The 21,873-nt window shown below is 40.5% G+C and overlaps 1 protein-coding gene across 1 annotated transcript in view; it reads left to right on the plus strand.

Moving 5' to 3' along the window:
* ankrd11 (ankyrin repeat domain 11) overlaps window positions 1-21,873 on the plus strand; it is a 96,051-nt gene that overhangs the window by 62,170 nt on the left and 12,008 nt on the right. Inside the window, exons 3-8 of the mRNA XM_079461537.1 lie at window positions 13,288-13,433; window positions 15,076-15,214; window positions 20,072-20,245; window positions 21,078-21,278; window positions 21,441-21,583; window positions 21,662-21,809. Of these exons, the coding sequence (XP_079317663.1) occupies window positions 13,347-13,433; window positions 15,076-15,214; window positions 20,072-20,245; window positions 21,078-21,278; window positions 21,441-21,583; window positions 21,662-21,809 (892 nt within the window). The 5' untranslated portion in view covers window positions 13,288-13,346. The remainder of the gene's footprint in view (window positions 1-13,287; window positions 13,434-15,075; window positions 15,215-20,071; window positions 20,246-21,077; window positions 21,279-21,440; window positions 21,584-21,661; window positions 21,810-21,873) is intronic.

The raw sequence follows: 21,873 nt of genomic DNA on the forward strand, positions 1-21,873 counted from the left end.
GATAGATAGATAGATAGATAGATAGATAGATAGATAGATAGATAGATAGATAGATAGATAGATTCACCGGCTTTGGACTTACAGTTGGCACTTTTTTCAATCTTAGAAAGGCGGTAGTGCTGCGTAATATTGAAGATGATGCAATATTTATTTACCATATATGTGAAATATAATGCTTCTGCTCAATTGAAGTATATTTAAAGGTCCAGTGTATGAAATTTGCAGCCAATGACTCACTCCTCCACTCCCCATTTCCACGTTGTGTAGAGCAGTTTGTCCGTTTAGGGCTACTGTAGAAACAACATGACAAATTCTGTGTAAGGGGACCCACGGTGTATGTACAAAGAAATAGCTCATTCTAAGGTAATAAAAACATATAAAAAATATAGTTATACAACTCATAGTTATGTATATCATATTGCATTTCTGTCAATAGATCCTCCAAAAAATGACACACTGGACCTTTAAAATATATTATATTATGTTGCCAAATGCATATTTGTAATATTACAATATATCTTGAAGCCATATAATTATTTGCACCTGGGATAGCATAATTTTGAGTTAAATAATGACTTTCGGTCATGTATCAAATGCATATTGTTTAGTGTTCAGTTTTCAATAGTAATTTTAGAACTCAGTAATATATATATGCTCAGGTTGTATACAGTTGCATGTGAGCATACGTTTCTAGGCATGCCATGCATTCAGAATACTGATATATACTGTGATATATACTGTGTATTGTATACATACTCTATACTGCAGAAATAGTGCTACTATGTTCTATGTATATGTTAGTATGTCATTCCGAACATACCGTGTGAGAAGGTATGACAGACATTTTGTTGACTGGAATGTTTTTGAGCGTTGTAGCATTCATATAGCATTTCCTTTCAAGGACTAACATCCTCACAGATGTTCCTTTGTACGATGTATCTCTTGAGCAACTAGCATCGGCACCGCCCTGCTATCTGTGAGCCGGGTTATTTCACTCCCCCTCCTGATAATTCACACAACTGCTCCGGTCAGTTTCCACTACGTAGCCTGTTTGCCCACCAACACCCACCACGTGTGCATGTGCAGTAATTCCTGCCATTCTGTGCCCCCCGCCAAAGAGGCTCCATCAGGAGTGCTTTGGAATAAAGGGTGGTGTTTGCTCAACCATTCCGTCTGCATGTGCATTTTTTCCACTCGAGGGGTTCAGGTTACACCCCCCCTGCTGTTTACACCCGCGCCTCTGGCATCTACGCCAACTGCTCTCTGTTAGCCAGGGGCTAGGATCTATGTCCGCATCGTCTGGAGTCCGGGACCAACGGACACACTGTAGCCTAATTTTGACCTGAAATTGATTGGGAACGTTCAGGCATTAGAATGTGAATTTAAATAATGTTTGTTTCTGTATGACTGTATAGTTGATGTGATATTCTTATTATGTTTTTTAGGGATGCACAAATAGATTTGAGTGTTTTTCATCAAAATAGTATCATAATATCATGATTTTCATCTTCAGATTTCAAACCTGCATTTAAAAAAGCAACACCTGTCAAACGTTAGTATTATACATATACTTTATTATCATGAAAATACCCGAGGAGGCTTGAAAAATATGATTGGAAGACTGCATTTCCTGGTTATACTTGTGGTACTTCTATGGAGTATTGGAGTTTCTGCGCAAGAGCGCCGGCTGGCTCTCGGATGCAGCTGCATTTAACTGTACTTCACAAGCTGCACATAAAACATTGCAGCCATCCGCCAAATCACGTGCGATTTCTTTTCGATTAATCGAGTTTTGATTGGTGGCGGACATTCTCCTAGATGGTTGTTGTAAGTTCCCTACAGGAGGCATGTTTCTTTTCAGAGGCACTGCAATGTTAAATAAAAGAACGGAGTGCATGTTGTTTGGTCTCCAGTGTTGGAGTGATTGGTTGTTTTGGAGTCTTTGTGTTAAAGTCTGACCGTGGTGCCTGCGGCCCAGCCTCAGGGCACACATGACAGGAGCTCTCCGCACCTGTGGGCCTGTGCTGCGCCTCTCGTGTACCCGATGCCTTCACCTCAAATATGTCTTCAGCTTACAAGCCTCCTTCATCAGAACACACAGCGTGGCTTCTTCATTTGCACTGAAGCTTTAGGACTAGAGCTAACAATTTGAAATATTTAATTTCCCATTTTCTCAAGTTAAACGTATTCCGCAAGTACTTTAAAGACGATTATCGTGATTAATCTTTTGCATAATATATATGGGTGCATTGTTTATAATAATTACGTATACATAAACACACGTGCATGTGTAATTGTAAGGATTTTGTTTTATATTATATATTTATATATAATTAATAATAAAAAGATTTATATATACATGCATGTGTGTGTATTTATATAGACATAATTATTATACACTAGGCCCGTGTGCATATTCAAATGCACATTGTAAACTACTGAGCCTCGTTGTGATTTTAGATCGAGCAGTACTTCTTAGGTGATGCGGTGATGACATTTTCTCACCTGTTAATCGATGTGACACCGGGGTTTGCTGTGGAGTGGTCAAAGATGTGGCCATGCGCATGACGTATTTAACTTAAAAAATTAAAAGAGCGGCAATGCGGGGTTATTGGTGTGTTCAATATCTTTATTAATACTTTTTTTTTTTAAATGTTAGTTATAATAAGTGTGAATCGCGATATATATCACCCAGCCTATTATACACAACGGACCCACATACGTTTTGTAAACAAAAAGGCACGTCTAACAAATATTACCAAATAGAGCTGCATATTGATGAGACTCAACTCAATGCTCTTTTGGTAAAAGTAACTGAATGAGTAGCTGAGTGAACATGCTCCTTCCACTCGCCCACCCTCTCGTTCTCTTAAGAGCAAGTGACATGATTTGGCTTGGCAGGGGCTGCGGCGTTGCATGGCTGCTCTGGCACGGCACGCAGTTGTTTTTGCTGCTGTAGTGACGTGCTCTCGTGCTCAGAAAGGGTCTTTCATCCGCCTGCAGTGGATGTTGTTAAATATGTTGTGCGTGGTTACACGACTGCCAGCAGCCCTGTTTAAATGCATAACATGTTCTCATGTTGCAATAAAATCAGTTTGTTCTGATGCAGAAATTTCTGCAGGATTTAAAGTAGGTTCACTGATTCTAGGCATGTTTCAGTCAAACTTCAGTCATAACTCAGATCAGATTAAAGCTGTTTACTGTGTATACAGGGACAGAACTAACGTTTACGGCAAATTAGTTTTCAGCAATAAGTGGATGTATAAAATGGTAAAAACGAATGTTTGGCCGCTTTACTGTAATATTTTTAGGAGTTGTAGTAAAGTGTGTTTTACATCATAATATAACAGCATTAGTTTGTTCCTCACTGACATAAGCAACATGTTAAAGATTAAAGACAGTTTATTTAACAAAAGCTAACCCATAAGTGTTTTATTTTGTCATAGCTCTAGACCTCTGTGGTGAGACATGCTTGGCATTTATTCACCCATTATAAGGAACAAAACTTATGAAAATGAGTTTGTGTTTTCATGCCCAGTGGACACACATTTTCTAGTCAAATACTGGTACGTCATAGGGCCAAAATATATGATGGGCAACTTTAAAGTGTTTTTTTTCACCCTCGGATTCCAGATTTTCAAATAGTTCTTGATCTCACCCAAATAACAGTCCATACATCAATGGAAAGCTTAATTTTCTTATAATTGTATTTTTTGTATAAATCTCCGTGTAAAAAAATTCCTTTGGGTTTGTGGTCCAGGTTCCCATATGCTGTAATGAAATACTTTTTTTATCATTTGCCGTTACAGTTGATTCTGTACTGTGTATTATATAGACACGTGTGCTTAAGAGGTGAAAATAGCTCATTTTGTATTTGTGGTCTGGCTTTCTGGTTGGGCTATGAGGTGTAGTTTGATTCTGTTCTGAGGACTCTTGAAATCACCCTGTCTTCAGAATCTAGATTATATGACACCTTATCCGTCCAGGTGCTCCATCACCGTTGTATAGGAAGGGAATTCACAGTTTTTACATTGCAGATTATAGCTTGTGGGCCAAGTATTACTGCAGCAAGATTAATGTTCCCTCTTTAATAAGCAGATTTGATCGACACGGGGGAAGTCCCTTCTGAATTTAGCATCAGGGCTGAATTATTACTGGCTTTTCTCGCTATACAACAATAATCCTTCAATTACATGCTTTTCTGATTGGATAAGAGCTCTTTTAGTAGCAATAAAGGAATAGTTCACCTAAAAATGAGCAGTTTGTCATTATTAACTGCCGTTATTTGTGCTTTTGTCACAAGGAAGCCATGTTTGCTGTTTGTTGATTGGTTTTACAGGCAGGCTTAAGTGATGAGAGAGATTCTGTTTTGCAACATCCCACAACGTGGTTTGGATCACCTCTACTGTGGCCTGTTTGTGTTAGTAGATTAGATCCGAGCAATTGCACCGGTTGATCTTCAGTCATGTATAAATCGTGGATGAACCTGTATCATGCGTACCGAAGCCGTCACACGCATTTGACTTGAATATCAATGGAGAGAAATGTTAATAGTCAGTTCGTCAAGTCCTTGATTTACCAATATGTTACTACAGCGTCCCAAATCTTGTCGCAGGGGTCCAGACTGCGACTAAATTCATTTGCAATCCGTTTAACAAGAGCATTCGCTTGTCATTGATTCATGTAAAGATACATTTACATTGTGTTGTGAACATGATAAAAGTGTCCTTAGTACACAATAAAATCATCATAAGAACGTATTAAGACGAGCCCTTTTGTTTACACTATAAACAATAAAATAAATACTTTTTTAAACTAAATGAAATGCACATTTTTCTGTTGGTTCAAATTCATCCAGTACTAATTTGGTCCGGTGTATTCAGAGTTTAAACAATCTCTTAAGCCATTTCGAAATGCCAGTTTAAATCATTTTAGACGCATGTAAGATGTTCTGTTGACAGCAGGTAAAAACCAACAGTCTCCAATTGTGATGCGGACCAATTGTGAGATGGATGTTAATACCTGGTGTAAGCAAAGCCTAAGATGGCCGATTCAGTGGGAAACTCTTGTTATCCTGGCAGAAGGTGAAAGGGCACGGATGGTTTTCCACACTTGCATGTATTTCCACACCTTCATTAGCATTCGCGTCCACCTCCTCTCTTTACCTTGCCGTTTCTCTCTCTCTCTCCCTCTCTCTCTGCTCAAAAACACGTGCCCCATCCTTGTGTTGCTAGGCAACAGGCCTTGTGTGCATATCATGTGTGTATGCGTGTCAGCTGGCGCACTGTGATCTTCCCCGAGAGAATTCTGCTTGTGAAAAATGGGAGGAGTGATAGCGACAGATGAAGAAATGTCTGTATGGTGGTTAGAGGAGAATATCCAGAAAGTGAAGTGTGAATGATGTCAGCGTGGTTTTCTAGAACAGATTACACTTTGACTTCGCTGTCAGCGAGTAGCATTGAATGTACAAAAGCTTGTTTAGTCGGTCAGTCGGCGTATTAGTGCGCCTGTGTGTAATTTTTGATGATTGGAGAAAATCTGCATAGTTTTGTGATTTAAAATATGTTCAGATGTGTTCAACGGACCTCAGAATGCTACGGTCATATTGGCAATTAATAGATTGATCAAATTAGCCCAAACAATCCAGTTTTATTGTGTTTATAGCCCCCACCATGACTGTATTCTCAGTATACAACAATGAAATCTCTTATTGCTTTCACAAAATGTTCAGTACAGTCTATTATTTTTTAAAAACAATAAATGGCATCCTTTAGCTAGAATATATAGTTGGATAATTAGCATTTTGTTTAATGAGGCATTCTGTGGATATAGTCACAGCTTTCCGCACAATTCTGTGGGAATAGCTTCTATTTTGTTGCATTTATTAACAGCAACACACTTTCCCAGAATATCACCACTGTTTTAGCAGCGCAACCTTCTTAATCACAGAGGAAAAACAGCAGGACGCACACAAACATACTGTATATGCAGCGTCCCTGCGTCACCGTTGAATAATAATAAAGGGTGACTGCAGGAAAAAGATTGTGGCCTGCCGCCTCACTCCTCTGCTTGTTTGTCGTCTTTCCTCTCGGCACAAAAGCCTCTAATCAAGTGAATTGGTGTGGGTCAGGGGCTGCTCAGCCAACCTCATCCCTCCGTTGCCTGGAAACGGCAGCGGGGCCTCTGCAGCGTTCTTTTAGCACACCAAACAGGGCTCGCCGCCGCGTTCCTCCTCATATGAAATGTAAATAGGCTGTTACAGTACCGCGGCGGAGGGCGAGCGCACCACGCCTCAGAGCTCTGTTCATTAAGCCTCTCTCAGCTGCACCTGGGAACCATCATGGCCCTCATTATGGCCCACACATCTCCGTGTTCCTGATGCAGCTAGATTACAGCTCAGACCCGATCTGAGGAAGGTCTGTGATGTACTGCGTTTAAATGTGTGTTGAACTATTATATTTACAGCATTGCTGAAACACAGCTTATATTTTGTCTGTGTATTTTGAAATCTGTGAAATAACTCGCAGCATTGGTATTTTAAAGAATCAAACTCACAGCTATTTGTTTGATGAACTTAAGCACTGATGTTGTGCAGTATCAACGCTTCCACTTCAACCGTGAGAGACATCTGGACTAAATATCACAGGATGTGACGACAGCACCACACGTTACCTTGGTGCCGAGCTGGGGGTTGTGGCCCCTTTTATCTCAGCAGGGGGCACTGTTACCAAAGCACCCCATAGTAGTCATACAGTGCCGGGGTGATTGAAGCACAATATAGCAGTGGCCCCTGTTTGACCGCAGAGAGAGAGAGAGAGAGAGAGAGAAGAGTGTAAAGAAGGTGTGAGTTACTATCGATCGACTAATGTGTGTTCGTGCTGAGAGTTCAGGTACAGTGAAGTCTTACCTCTCACACTGATGTTTTGTAAGTTTTACCATTGTGTTCAACTCTAAATGCAGATGAACAGCAACCTCTGATGGAAAGGCAAACGCTGATCCACCTCCTGGTACTGATGTCATGTAGAAACGCCTACCAACATCTCAGAGACCTGCTGAAATGTAATCTGCGTCTGTGTGAACGCCCATGAACTCATATGTGCCACATGTGTACCTGCTTCAAATACCCTGCAGGCCTGGACATGACACAGCCAAGCTCACACAACCGTCTCAAACATGTGAGGAACACTGACTTGTTGGAACATATAACAAGCCTGCTTTTCATTTCATTTTAGGACAAACGCTATCTGCCGATACTGCCTTGGCGTGAGCGGTTGTCATACCAGGCCTCTGTCGATGGCGTGACCGACCCCAGGGATATTTAACAAGCAATTGTTTGTTGCGATTGCTTTTTTTAGCAGCATTTGTATTTAGCTTTTTCTTTCCCAGGGAGAATAGCCACGTTATATCCCAATCCGTGTAGTATGCACGTGTGCGTGTGACCGGGGCTGGTGGAAGCTGGAGATTAGAGAGAGCTTTGTGTCCCCGGTTGAGCACAAGCAGGCCTGCACCGTCAGCAGGCGGGAGGAAGCTGTATAAGCACCGGCCTCTGCAAACTAAGAGGCCTACATTCCTACTCGCATTAATCCCATGGCTCAAAGCCAGCCGTCAGGTAGCGTGAAAACTGCAGCCTGTTGAACCTGTATGTACAACATGTGATGACTGGGCTATGGGTCTTTTTTTGCATTTGGAACGTGACCGTTTAAGCTGCATTTCAAAGGCTAATGTTGGATATTGAGAGTATATATATCAATAAATATAGCAGGAGAAGGAATGTATGCATGTATAGAAAGAATATTATTGATTTATACAAAATATTGAAATGGACTATATAGATTATATGTAGTACAAATATATTAAAGAAACAAACCGTGAACACCATTACAGTGTTAAATGCTAGCATCACATATAGATCGTTTTGGAAAACTGATCCAAAAGAACTTCCTGTTTCCTTTTTTAACACTACACAAATGTTTAAACAATATACAACCAAAAGAACGTTTCAAATCAAAATGAAATTTTAAATAAATATCTTTAAGATTTAGTCATATATGTAAGGTTTAATCAAATTGAACATGAAGTGCTTCTGGACCTCCCGTTTACATCCTCCAAAGTGGTCTATACATAAATATAAACGTATGATTCTTGCGTTATATTGCTCAGATATAAACAACATTTGAGTATTATTTTCCATGTCTCTTCAGATGTTTGTTTAAAATGAGGTTTATTTGTGTACCTGCTCCTCCGGTGCTGTTGTGTTCACATACATTGGAGATGGAAGTCCAAGTTTGCATTTGCTTTTATCCAAAGCGACTTACAAGTAGTATTTTTACAGTGGCACATTACTGAAGAGCAATCAGGGGTAAGGTGTCTTGCTCAAGGGCACTTCAGTCATGACCTGCTGGCACTGAGATTCAAACCGGCAACCTTTTTCACATGTGGTAAGTTGGAGTTGTGTAGAAGGCAACATTAATGTTTGTAATAATGAGATTCCATTTGTATCTGTAGATTTTTTGCTTGGTTCTTTCTCACATTGTGCCTGGATAGGGAATGACATCTTGCGCTTTCGCCCAAAATCCATCAGTGTGTAAGACTCTTGCAGTGAATGTGTACCGACTCTTCACGTGTTGTGTGGTTGTGTCTGATGCATGGAGTTTTCAGGATGAAGCCTGGGCCATGCACCGTCTGCTGCAGCTACAGTAGAGTACAGTGCTAAAAGTAGATCTCATATGTGATGAATTACAGCTGGCTGCAGGCAAGAAGCGCTATGTCTGACATAAGCACCCACACTGATGGCAGATGTACTGCAGCTTTTGATTGGGGTGGAAGGCAGAGGAAGTGATGCATGTTTTTGGAATGTATCTTGTTGGGCTTCCTATCTAGTTGCGTTTAGTTTCTAGCAATCAGATGAAAGCGTGCAGGACGTGCACAATTCCCACAATGTTTCCATTACATAGCTTACAGGTAGTGAATGTGATTTGACTGAGTAATTCTTAATACGGATGTAAACCAGTAAAGGTCCGTTGACGCGAAGAACGATAAGTATATTGAAAACTATTAGCGTACACATCAGTGTTGTAAAGTAAGAAAGTCAAAATACTTAAGGATTTTAGTATCTCTACTTTACTTGAGTCTATATTTCTGCAGACTTTTACTCCATCCATACTACAAAATGTATACTTTTGCTCTCCTACATTTCCCCTAAGCATTTGTTACTACAAAATAAAGGCATAGAAACAGAAATGAAGTCGATACGTCCAGTGCTGAACCAATTATTGGTTAAAGCTCTATGTGCAAGAGCAAAAAGGTTCTCTCGGCTGTTCATTTCAACACAAGGTTTTAATGTGATGCTGCTTTTAAAGAGAAACTGCAAATTTTTCAGTTTCAATGAATTATCAAATGTCTGGGTTGTTAATGTAAGGGAAATGCAAGGAAGAAAGAAGTAAGGGCCAGACAGATTTGTTATTTCCTCTGAGCAGCATGCAGCTAAAGTGGTTTAACCCAAGTTATAATACAGTACAGTACTGTCTTTCTGTTCATGATCATTCACATTCACTGCTATTAGAAAAACATTGATGTATTATGTGTGTAAATATGTAAATTATAGGATTAAAAGCATATTGTTTGACACATCGCTGCGTTTAATGTTTTATTTTTTTTGACTGTCTCTCTGAAAGTGATCCCAACGATTCTGTTCTGTTGTACCGTTATTTTAAAGTTTGTGGTGCTATTCTCAAAATTTTCGATCAATAGTGCAAACACCCCCTTAACCCCTGAGTTTTGTAAAGTACTGGTTCAGTTTATAAATCTGACCACACTTTATTTGTTTCTATGTGCAGCGATAGAAAGCAATAGAATGTTCTTTATGGTCCTGTTTTATTTTGCGATTGTGTTTTACGCAAACTCAATTACCACAAATTACGAGTTATCTGGTCAATGCAGGGGCGAGATTTTACGGCAATCCATGTAATGCAGTAGGTGGTCTTGTTGTCCACCTTTTAAACAGTACAGCATATACCGATCCAAACGCATTAAATGCTCTGTGTATGTTATGTATCTTTCTAAATCTAAAAAAGGTGATTGGGAATGAGTTTAGTGACACTGAATATACTGCACGATGCCTTGTTTTGATCATTTGGGAACGGTTCCATGTGCCTAATGTAAAAACAGCATCTCAGTGTATGTATAGATGTATAATGGCCTGTGGTTGTTTTGATCTCAAAATAGGCCTGGTTTGGTTGTGTATTCTTCTGGAACATGCTTTGACCTCATTTACAGTGCCGGCAAGTCAGATTTCTGTGTATACCCATCAGCCTGTCCTTTCAGCCACTTTAAAGTGTGGCGTTAAAATGTTGGGTGTGAATTAGGGCTGTGTATTGGCAAGGGCCTCACGATACGATACATATCACGATAGATGGGTCCCTATACAATATATCACAATACATTCGATACGATACAAACGTTCGATATATTGCAATAATTTGTTTTAAATAAATACAAATTAAGAGTGAGCTAAAAATACATGTTGGTGTGTACAATCTATGGTATTCTGGTATGTTCATCACATTATAGTGATAACTCTGCAGACACAAAAGATTCCATTCAATTTTATTAACAAAGCTATTTATAAGAGGTATTTGTCATCTTGCTTACACAGTTTTACTGAACAGCGAACATATAATGTTTAAAGTGCATATTTAGTCATTAAACATTTAAATGCAAATGCCACAAAAAACTTATTTTTTTCAGTATGTTGTTAATAAAAAACTAAGTACATTAAAATCTATTCATAAAACTGAAATTGTCAGTATGACTCTCTTTTATATCCCACTCCACCAGTGCAGTTTTCAGTAGCGCCGCAATGTTTATGCCAGTATGGCTCGTCTCATGCATTGCACGTGTCTGTGGTTGTGATGTAATCCTAACATACGATGCATTGCAAGTCAGGGTCACTCGCTCTACCGAGCTAAGGGATTTTTTTACCTCTTCGTAAATCCTCGGTACTTCTACGTCCGTTATGTGCCTGCGAATCGGAATCACATAACACAGCTAGTGTTCACCATATGCCCGAAGCCGGGGTTTTCAACCACACTGTCGCAAATCCTTACAAATAAAATACACCACCGACTCTGTTATTTTCTTTGCACGAGCTAAGATATACGGAAGCTTGTTGGTGATATTATATGAATGAATCTACTTTACGCCATTTGCTTTCTCGCACCCGCTTACTTTTGAGACATTGTCCGTATGACAGCGAATCACAGCGACATCAACAGGAACGGAAAAAATGGTTATGCGATGAAACGTCATTTTGAATCCATTCAAAACATGACTTATATAAGGTATCGGTACTATAGGTTGGACTATCGATACACTATCGTGAAAAAAATTGTCGCAATAGTTAGCTGTATCGATAATTTTGCACAGCCCTAGTGTGAATAGGCCAAGTGCGTGTAAGGGACATTTCATTTCATACGTCTGCATATCAGAAGAGCAATATTACACACTGCCTGTGTGCATGCGGTGAGTTAGCTGGGGTTATAAATAACAGTCTTTGAATCGGAGGGCGGTATAGAGAAGGGCGCTGTGGTACGGGAGAGCGCCAGCAATACTGGGGCGATACAGAACGAAGGCAAAGGAGCAGGGAACGAGCCAGCCAGCTCTGCTCACTAAACCAAAACGCATGAATTATGGAGAAGGATTATAGTGAAACTGCCCTCATGTGATGCATTGTTGTTCTACATATGTAAATATTTGATCATGGGCAGAGTCGATATGATCTTCAAAGTAATACCTGTACAGATCGTGGGTAAACTCTAGATCTTGTGGAAGTGAATAATTTCCATGCGATGCCTTTGCGCAATATTTGCTTTTGATGTAACGCGTGTCCTAGCCCATAAGTCTTGCGATATGTTGCGAAAGAAATGTTTATATGGCACCGCCGGCAAATTGCATGTCGTATAAATCTCCTGCTTCTCTGAAGTGAACCCACATGCTCAATTTAAATTGCAACTGGGTGACTTGAAACTGCAGGCGTGCTGTGGGAACGTTCAGCATACCAATTGCTCCCATGTCGGAAGAAAAGGATGATTGTGGTGTCTTGTAGACATGCAACCACTCCTTTTTGCTCTGAATACTCTACATTTTTAAAGCTTTAATGCAGAATGACCTACACGTTTTCTGTACGTTAATTCAGTAAGTTGACAGTATTACAATATTACAGTATAGATCTTTTTCTTATCTCTGACAGCAGTCATCTCCACCCTGCGGTGCTAATCAATTTTTTTGTCTGTTCGTTCATCTTTTTGTTCATCCTATAGCGCTGATATGTGCACATCATTTTGTCCAGCCCAATGTAGTTTTCACACGCCACTGAACTGTACTTTGTGTTGCCTCATGTGTTTTAAATGAAATCTTTATATTGTTGTTTTGTGGGAGTGTTTTGTGTTTTTGCGAAGACAAGCATTCATATTACTTTAGCTCGTACTTAAGGTTATGGGTTTATATAAACCTGTTATACTTTGGTTTGTAATTTTTCTTGCGCCGCTTCCTCTACAGACATTCATGATATTTTATATTGTGTGGCATGTTTAGAAGAGGTGTGCTGTTACTTCTCAAAGTGCTCTTTTGACCTGAAAATAATACAATTCCCCAAGACTTCATGTCATTATATAATCAGCAGATTTTTGTACATGTTTGTGATTAAGAATAGTCAACTAACTCCAACCTTTCTGCTAAGAGTTTTTTCCAAGCACTTTGCTTTCATGGGAATCTTTGAAACTGGCCGATACGAGACCAAAAATAAATCTTGGCTGGTGTTTTTGAGTTCTTGCTTGAATGCATCAAATGCCTTCTGGGGAGTGATCCAAATACTAAAAACGTGTATTATTGCATTTATAGCAGGACTATGTCCGTGGTCTGGGATTTCAGTGGCATTTGACCTGCATGTAAATATAGATTGCGTAACAATGAATTGCAGATCAACATTTTTATATTGAGTTTTTCTTTTTGCAATAAAGGTGTGAAATTGAAGTATTTTTCTTTTCATTGATAATGTAGTTGTTTTATAAAATATATCTCGGATGATTTTGGGTTTGGGAACTAGTAATAGGTCTTCGAAACCAACTCCCAACTCGTGACATTATGTAAATATTTATTCTACTTTTCTGTTTAATCTGGTTTCTTGGGTTCAAGCAGAATGGTGGTAGATGAAGAGATTTGTGCATAGTAAAATGTCTTTTGAGCACACTGAGGTGCTAATGTCTCTCTCGCTCTCTCTTTGGATTACAGACGGTCGATGACGATGCGATGGAAGCGTGAATGAGGTTTGGCGTGGCAGTAGCTGAACGATGCCCAAGGGTGGGGGTTCTAAAACCCCCCAGCTGGAGGACTTCCCACTCAACACCGACATGGTGGAGAAACAGGGTGGGAAGAAGGTGAGAAAACGAATCCCGTATCTAAACACACAAACCCAAATGATGATTCAGAGCAGATAAGAGTGAATTCACCCAAACCACAACATTGGCGATTACTCGCCTTCACATTTCGCCGAACTCTTATGCCGTTCTTTTGAACAGGAAAAAGAGAAGATCATTAATTACAATATTTAATATATGCACACACTGTACGTCAAGCTCAGGTTTTAACCTTTAATCCCAAAGTGGAGTTATTTTTTGAAGTAATCACAGCTTTGGCCTGCGTTTCGGGTAAACCAAAGAAAACTCGAAATTCCTAAAAGTAAATGAAGCTGTACTTTAGGTTAAATAAAGCTGTAGTGCTACTGTAAAGAGGATGGCTGTACAGAAACGCAGTATGGGACGGCAAAATAACATGTATGTGCATGAAAGTTATTTTCTGTTCATCATAATAACTGTTTTTGGGTCTGGTGGTCAGTGTTTTGATGTAAGAGCAGCTAGACTTTATAGTCCAGATGGTGTGTGTGTGTATGTACATCATTCTGTGTTGGATTGCATCAGACTTTTCAAAGGGGAGGGAGAGAGAGAGAGAGAGGGATGAGAGTGAAAGCATTGCTAGGAGACCAGTCAGTAAACAGAGCGCTCACACAGATGGTTTTGAAGAAAAGCAGCGAAATACTTTTTACTTGATTTCGCTTGTTTTTCTCTACTTGCCGCTTGAAGTCCTGCTCTACCATCTCTCTCTCTCTTTCTCTCCCTCGAGCTGTGTGTGCGTGTTTGCACGTGGATGACATCATAGTCTCATGACAGGGATGTGGGCAGGACAGAAAGGCTCTCACAGTGGAAACATCTATACGCTGCATTTAGGCACTAAGAGCTCTTTAATTCAGTTTCATTAGCGCTGCCAGCAGCCAGACACAGATGATCCGGTATCACTTCCTCCATCACTGATCAGCATGTGCCTTACCTTTGTTATTTTATAAAGACGACCGTACGTGTTGTGTGTTTGTATTAAAAATATGAGATTCTTAATTCAGGATTTAAAAATGACAACAAAATCTTTCTTTGCGAATAAGTAAAACTGTAAGATTTAAGGTTCAAAGACGTGATGACATTTTTGAATATTTTTTATTTGAATTGTTTTACTAATAATGGGTAAAAAACTGGCTTTTGGACCCAACTAGATTTTTTACTGATGAAATCTTGATCAATTCTCTGTTTGGTTAAAATTATCTTAAAAAAGTGTTTTATTCAAAAGTATGCATTTACAGTATTTATATGCATTTTCCTTAAACAAAGCTGAGTCGTTCGTAGTTTTTGATTGGTTCATAATGGGTTGTGTTTGAGAATTGCACTTTAATGGTTTTAAACAAAGACATATTCACATGTATAGTTTCTGGGGTGTCTGATGGTTTCCAGTTGTTGAAGTGAAGGGTCTTGGCATTGTTACAGACTCCTCTCCTTACTTTCTCCAAAGTGTCTTTTGTTCACTAAAGTATCACAAAAAACGGTATCTGGTTGCAGGTAGATGTTAAAAAAATTAAAACATCTCCATTTGTATAAAACGTTATATAAGAGTTTCTCAGGCCTTCATCGCATCTGCTATGAGGCGAATTATATGATGGCCTTTCCTGCTAAACTTACACTTCCCATGTTCCTCCAGGATAAAGACAAAGGCTCGTCAAACAAGACTCCTAAATTGGACCGCAGCGATGGTGTCAAAGAGATGAAAGAGAAGGCTCCTAAGAGGAAGCTGCCCTTCACCGTCGGAGCCAATGGAGATCAGAAAGATTCTGATTCGGGTAAGGGGGGCGGGGCCAGCTCTCAGGAGAGCACTCTGGGTAACAGGAAGTAGAATGATTTTGTGTGTGTTTGTGAGCAGCAATGCTGTTTTACTTCAGTGCTGTGTGTTGGAATAACAGAAGAAACTATTACTTTGTTTATTGGATATTTTCTTGGATATGAAATGCACAGAAAGGTGAGCTTTATTGTTCTGTTTATTGTTTAGCTTGTTCAACCAGACTCGTATTTATCACGAGCTTCATTTTTGAGAACTGCACACTAGCTTTCTCCCTCTAGCCCAGATTGTCAGGATTTTTGCATTTAAAAGACTTTGAGGCCTAAACATTGTATGTTCAGTTAACTACTAAACTCTGTTTGTGTATCTGGTGGACACAAACGCAGTACTTACATTTATGGCTGCAATTTCTGCATGTTTTTGCAGCCGAAGCGCAGCCTCTCTGTAATCTTTTATCAAGCCGTTGGCAGAACCCCCCCTCCTCCTCCTCTTGAGACGTGGCTGTAAGGCGTGAAATCTTGCCCGTTTTCCTTCTCATGAGAGACAGCCTCAAGGGCTCATTGTGATGCTAATAGGGGGTGTGGTCACAGCCATTCTTTGACTGGCCTGTTTCAGTGTATTTGTGTTTCTTCCTCTGTCAGATGAGCTTTTTTAAGCTCAGAAGTGAAAACAATACTCCCCCAGTTCAGTTTTTATTTTTATTCGAAGACATGCTGTTGCAGTCTCTGTTAAGGTTGCTTCACGTTTTTCTGCTGCATCATAGTGTCCGTGTTTCTTCAACATATGGCTCTGCGCCTCCTTACTGGGACTTTTTGATGTAGTTGGACTCCTCTCCCAAAATTTCCAATATTGGACTAGTTAGATCCCCATTACTGTTCCATTACTGCATTCAGCTTGTACAAAATACCCTTTCAGCTAAAAGTTGACGTTTAATGTTTTACTGCTGTGGGGGTTTTAATTATGAAGCGTTAGCAGATGCTAAGAAAACCATTATCGACTTAGTTCTCATGCGATTGAAATGGAAAAAGCCATTGCAGGTAGAGAACTGGGGTTGTTTTGGGTTTTAAATAGCTGAAGATAAATAAGAGAGAAGGAGGAACGACTGGAGAAGAACGGTTGAAAGAGGGAATTTTGCCTGGTAGTGAATAATTGCTTTAGGCTATATTAACCATCAAATCCATTCTGTTTGTTAACAGAAATACTGTTCACATCAAATGAAATTGCATGGATTAAACCAGTAGATGAATGGAAATCTGACCTGCAAAGAAGGGTTGTTGTTTAAATTGGCACAACCTATATCTTGGTATATGATCCGCCACCAACGCCAGGCATATATCAGTAAACAGACTGACACAGAATCTGCGCAGATCAGCAGATTTATACAGAATGGGAAAGAATTGTAATTTTGAGTTCAGCATATCCGTTTACTTTATTTAATTTAATTCTGCTGCCAGTAAGAGGATAGTGCTCTTTGCTCATTTCATGTATTCAAACAATTCGTTCCCTTTGTTTCCCACAATAACCCATGCAGTTAATGCATAAACAGTCAGCAGATTTCACACGGGCCTGAGATAATTAAAAGAAATGCAGAGATATATGTAATGTCTGTGTATAAGCACATGTAAAACAGAGCCAGCCTCAGTGTTTTCTCTCTGTTGATTTCTGGAAGATTCAATTTGAAATGCATAATTTATTTAGTGTATATTTTTGCAGCATCTCTCTCGTGGGGCATTGTGCAGTCAGGGAGCCTGGGCGATCATCTGTACCACTTCGCTGTAGCTCAGGAGAAACCCACAATGCCCAGGAGCACTCAGGATATTTCCTTACTATCTTCCGGCCTCCATCTTCTCTGCGTTTGCTTACCTCTGCTGCGCTTTCTCCGGCCACAGACATCTTTGCTGCAATATGTATTAGCGAGACAACTTGGCATGGAAATCGGATGCAGTGCCATTTGCTCTGGAGAAACACAGCGTTTGCTTGTGCCGATGCATTTCGCTTGCAAATAGCAATGCGTTTCCAGAGGATATTACTGCAGTTAAATAGCTTCAGAGGTGTTTTTTGTGGTTTGCGATGTGTGATTTGCCATCTTTGGCCGTTTGGGAAACGGTAGACGTGGGAACGAACGGGATAAGGGTGGAGAGAGAGTGGGTTGGCTGATAAGAGACGGCAATATTTGCTGCTCCGCTGCTGCCCACGCCTTGCTTACACTGGCAGGCATGAGCGCTGGTGCGCTTGCACACGCAGCCGGTCTCCGGCTAACATTTGTACATAATTGCATTTAAGATGCGTCCGCTCGCTTTAGGCAGAGAGAGAAGATTGTGTGTCGGAGCGGACCGGCAATGTTTTTTTGGCCTTGGTGCGGTCTCCTGCATTGGAGCGTTGCTGGTATTCCTGCAGGGAGGAATGTTTTTATAGTATTTCATTTTCTCTCATGCAGCGATCGTATAAATTATTCATGTGATTTTTACTGTATGTATCAGATCTGGTGGTGCCTGAATTGCACCAGGCGTCTGTTTTAGTCTTTATTACTGTGTGCAGCTGGCCTGGAATTCTGAAGAGGTGAAGCGTGGCCTGCTTTTACCCAACATATCTTGTTTGCTCTGATTAAAGAGCCTGTTTCATTGACGTTATACAATCGCTTCTAGAAAAATCTTCAAGTGCTCTGTTGATGACTTTCCTGTCATCATGGCTGACAAAAGGCCTTTTTCCCCTTTTTTTGTTTTTAAACGTCCTCCCCCATAATGTCCTTTCGATTGCTTTGCACAAAGCATTGACACAACTTCCCGTGGGCACTTCCTGTCTCTTCTGCATTCATTTCCTGTTTTTTCTGGGCAGACTTTTCTACGTTGTAGTTTTGCTGTTCTAGTGATTCTGTAACTATAAAAAGGATGAAGCTTTTGGCTTTATTTGTTGTTTGTGCTAAAGCAAGTATCATACTTATCAATTAACCATTTCACTCGGCTTTAAGTCTATGGTCCCTGCACCCTCGGCCCCTGACCTAGATTCCCTTCAGCCTTCTGTCTCAAAGGACACACAGTACGCAGCTCTCTCAGAAAGCATACCAAGAAACTCTACTCCACTGCACCGTATTAGTTTAAATCAGTCGAACTCTAGTAGGACCGATCAACCTGCTAAACAAAAACCTGCCCTCTTAGATGATTAAAAATATTACACACCTAACACTCAGCCAGCTCTTCTGGTTTAAGTTGTAAAAGGTCATGAAAAACTTGTTCGGCCACCCCCGTCCCAAAAAGCTGAAAATATTTTGTTGAGATGGTAAAAGCAGATTAATTGTTTTAGCAATTGAATCCCAAACATGTGCAGTGCTGTTTGTGTACCTGTCGCTTATCTGAAGTAGATCTGTTAACTGTGTGGTGTTTTGTGACAATACAGAAGATGCATGTTATGGTCACTGGTGAAAGTGGTGAAGCTTTTCTTTAATGTCACGTTTGTATTGAGAAGCAAACATTTCGTTTTTTAGATGCCCTGATCTTTTCGGAAATGCAATGCAATGGGTTCAAATGGTGAGTTTCCATGGGTAGTTATTCGCAAGTTACATAAACAAGTGAAGGACGTGTTGAAGGTTGTGCGGGTCGCAGGGTTTATTTGGGACCACAGCGAGGGATTGTTCATGACATGCCTCATGTGCATCAATGGCTCGTTTTGGACTACACCCTAGCAAGAACATCAAATATCTTAAGTTTGGTCCTCTTATAACTGTGCCAGTGTTGTTACTTCAGTTTGGTCTATTTTAGGTTAAGGCTAAAAGAGCAAGCGCTGCATTTTTCTTTTCTCATCCACCCATTGAAAACATGTTTAGACTGCTTCTGCTGTTCATGCACTTCGAGGTTTGAAACTGAGGAATGTGACTAAATGGCAAATGCGTGTGTTCGAGGGGTTTGGGTACATTAGGCCTAAGTGTTTACAGGTGTTAGCCACAACCATGAAGAGTGAAGACTACTGTCTGGCTTTCTGGGTTTAATTGATGCTACGTTGGGAAAAACAAGCAAGTTTATATATATATATAGAGAGAGATCAAGAGCAGATCCAGCCTGACCTCGTAACTATTTTACGGGGTGACGAATTCGTAAGATATGAATTCAACTTTTAAAATATTTGACCACCCCTTTCACTCATTCGTTCTACAATGTATGAATGAAATCAAAAGCCACCTCGTAAATGGTTGTATTAATACAAATAGTTGCTTCGTTAAACAGCATCCCAACGTGAGATTGTGTTGACAGATCTCTAGATGAAAGAGTTGATGTGTGTTTTAATTGGTTTTATTGGTGTGTGTGACATTTGTGCATGTTTGCACTGGTTGAAGCACGGGTTCATACAGTGGGGAGCCGTCTTAGTGTTTGCCAGAGTTGATAGCTTGAGCAATGAACTGGACGGCTGCATTGTGAAGCCGATATGTTGACACTGACATACTGAAGTAATTGATGGGCATTTCTGTGAAGAGCAGCTGCCTTTGTCCGTTTGCATCGGTGACCTTGCTTCAGCCACATTGAAATGTGAACACCAGCCATTTTGTAATCGGCGACAGCCTGCCAAGTCATACTCTTAAAGAAACATACACGCTACAACAGAGGGCTCGCTCACCCCCTCCCCGTGGGGCCTCTGGGAAATCTCAAACTACCAGCAAGGTTTCAAACTGTAGACATGGGGAGACGGGTTCGGGAATTCACCCGAGAGTTGTAGGTTTCACTTGACCTTCAGAAGTTACCAACAGTGGGAAATGCACTCAATGCACATTAACTTAAACCTAGAATGATTTGCAAAGGCCACAAAAGTTATGTTGTCTGTCTATTAGAGCCTGGTTTGTGGTTTAATGTTGTCTCGTTTTCTCACACAACAGAAAAACAAGGTCCTGAGCGGAAGCGCATTAAAAAGGAGCCCACCAACACCAGGAAGTCAGGCTTGGCGTTCGGGATGGGCATGCCAGGGATCCGGGCCGGGTACCCCCTCTCAGAGCGACAGCAGGTGGCTCTTCTCATGCAGATGACGGCGGAGGAGTCCGTACACAGTCCAGGTGCGTATTTGTCATGGGTGCCACGTCTCGGGGGGCTTAAACGAAAAAAGGGACTCTGTGGCTCCAGTCAATAGCTTCTACGAGCGATGCGCTTCAAGCACACACCAGCGCACTTAATTACAATTCAATTAAACAAGATAACCCTCATCAATTCCCATTACTTCAGAGAAATGAACCTCTGTGATCTTAATCCACCATTGTTCATCAGGCCAGTATTGTTGATAGAGCAACGAGGGACGCAGTCTTAAAGTTCCCAAATGAGTTGTTTTCAATTCACATTTGATTTTATAGGGAGTTTTGGAGAAATTACCCGAGTTCTGTTGGGTGTCTTAACCAGACCACACAAAATCTCACGGTCGAAGTTTGTGTTTATTGTGTTTATCTCAACGATGCATCTCTCTGTTGCATTAATCAGATTTAGCAATGACTCTTCAAATGGATCTACAGATTAATTTTTCCAAAACAAAGCTACAGGAAACTGAGCCCCCCGTGGAGCATTTTAGCATGCCAGCCATTGTGCATATTTGTGTTTGTTTTTACTTTGTGCTGAATTTAACGGTTTAAAAAATATTGTTTTAGCTGTGGTTTATCTTCCCTGTGGTCACTAATAAACTTTCTTGTTTACTTTGAGAGGCCTGTACATGAATATAGTGAGCGTTGATCATAATAAATAACACACATCCAAAGGGTAAAATGCAGTGGAAGATCTTGTGTGAATCTATCATTTTTTGTGTTGTGCAAGATCGCCACCTAGGGGTCAGATCAGACAGTGGTGAATGAATATTGTCTGTCTTGGTTTGAAATATTGGCTATTGTTGACGTTTCTGTTTAGACACAACACCAAAGCACCAGTCACAGTCAAGTCTGGGTCAGAAAGGAACACCAAACTCTGCCTCAAAAACCAAAGACAAAGTGAACAAGAGAAACGAGAGGGGTGAGACACGGCTGCACCGGGCGGCCATACGCGGGGAGGCACGCCGCATTAAAGAGCTCATCAACGAGGGGGCTGATGTGAATGTAAAAGACTTTGCAGGTAAGGCCTGTTTCATTTTCTAATTTCTTTAAAACTTGCTTAGTTTTTTTTAGAGCTAAAATAAACAGTGTGACATATAAATGATTGGATAGATGTGGCAGTTCTCTCCATAACCTTGGATAATAAGCATGCACCTAAAAGTAGAATTCTGTTCCTATTTAGGCTGGACTGCACTGCATGAGGCTTGCAACAGAGGGTATTATGACGTGGCCAAGCAGCTGCTGGCAGCCGGGGCTGAGGTTAACACCAAAGGCCTGGATGATGACACGCCTCTACATGATGCATCTAACAATGGCCACCTCAAAGTAAGATGACGACACATTATATTGTTTTTCTATATTGCACATTTTCCTGACACTGACTCTGTGATTCTTGTTTTGTAGGTTGTGAAGCTGCTGTTACGATATGGGGGAGATCCTCATCAAAGCAACAGAAGAGGAGAGACGCCGTTAAATGTGGCAAACTCCCAAACAATGCTTAATCTGTTGCTGGGAAAAGGCACTTACACCTCTAGCGAAGAGAGTTCTTCAGGTGTGTTTTGTACATTGTTTGTGTAAATGATGTAATACTAACTGGACAAAATATGTATCATTTC

This window comes from Barbatula barbatula (genome assembly GCF_947034865.1).
Source record: "Barbatula barbatula genome assembly, chromosome: 1".
Lineage (NCBI taxonomy): Eukaryota > Metazoa > Chordata > Actinopteri > Cypriniformes > Nemacheilidae > Barbatula > Barbatula barbatula.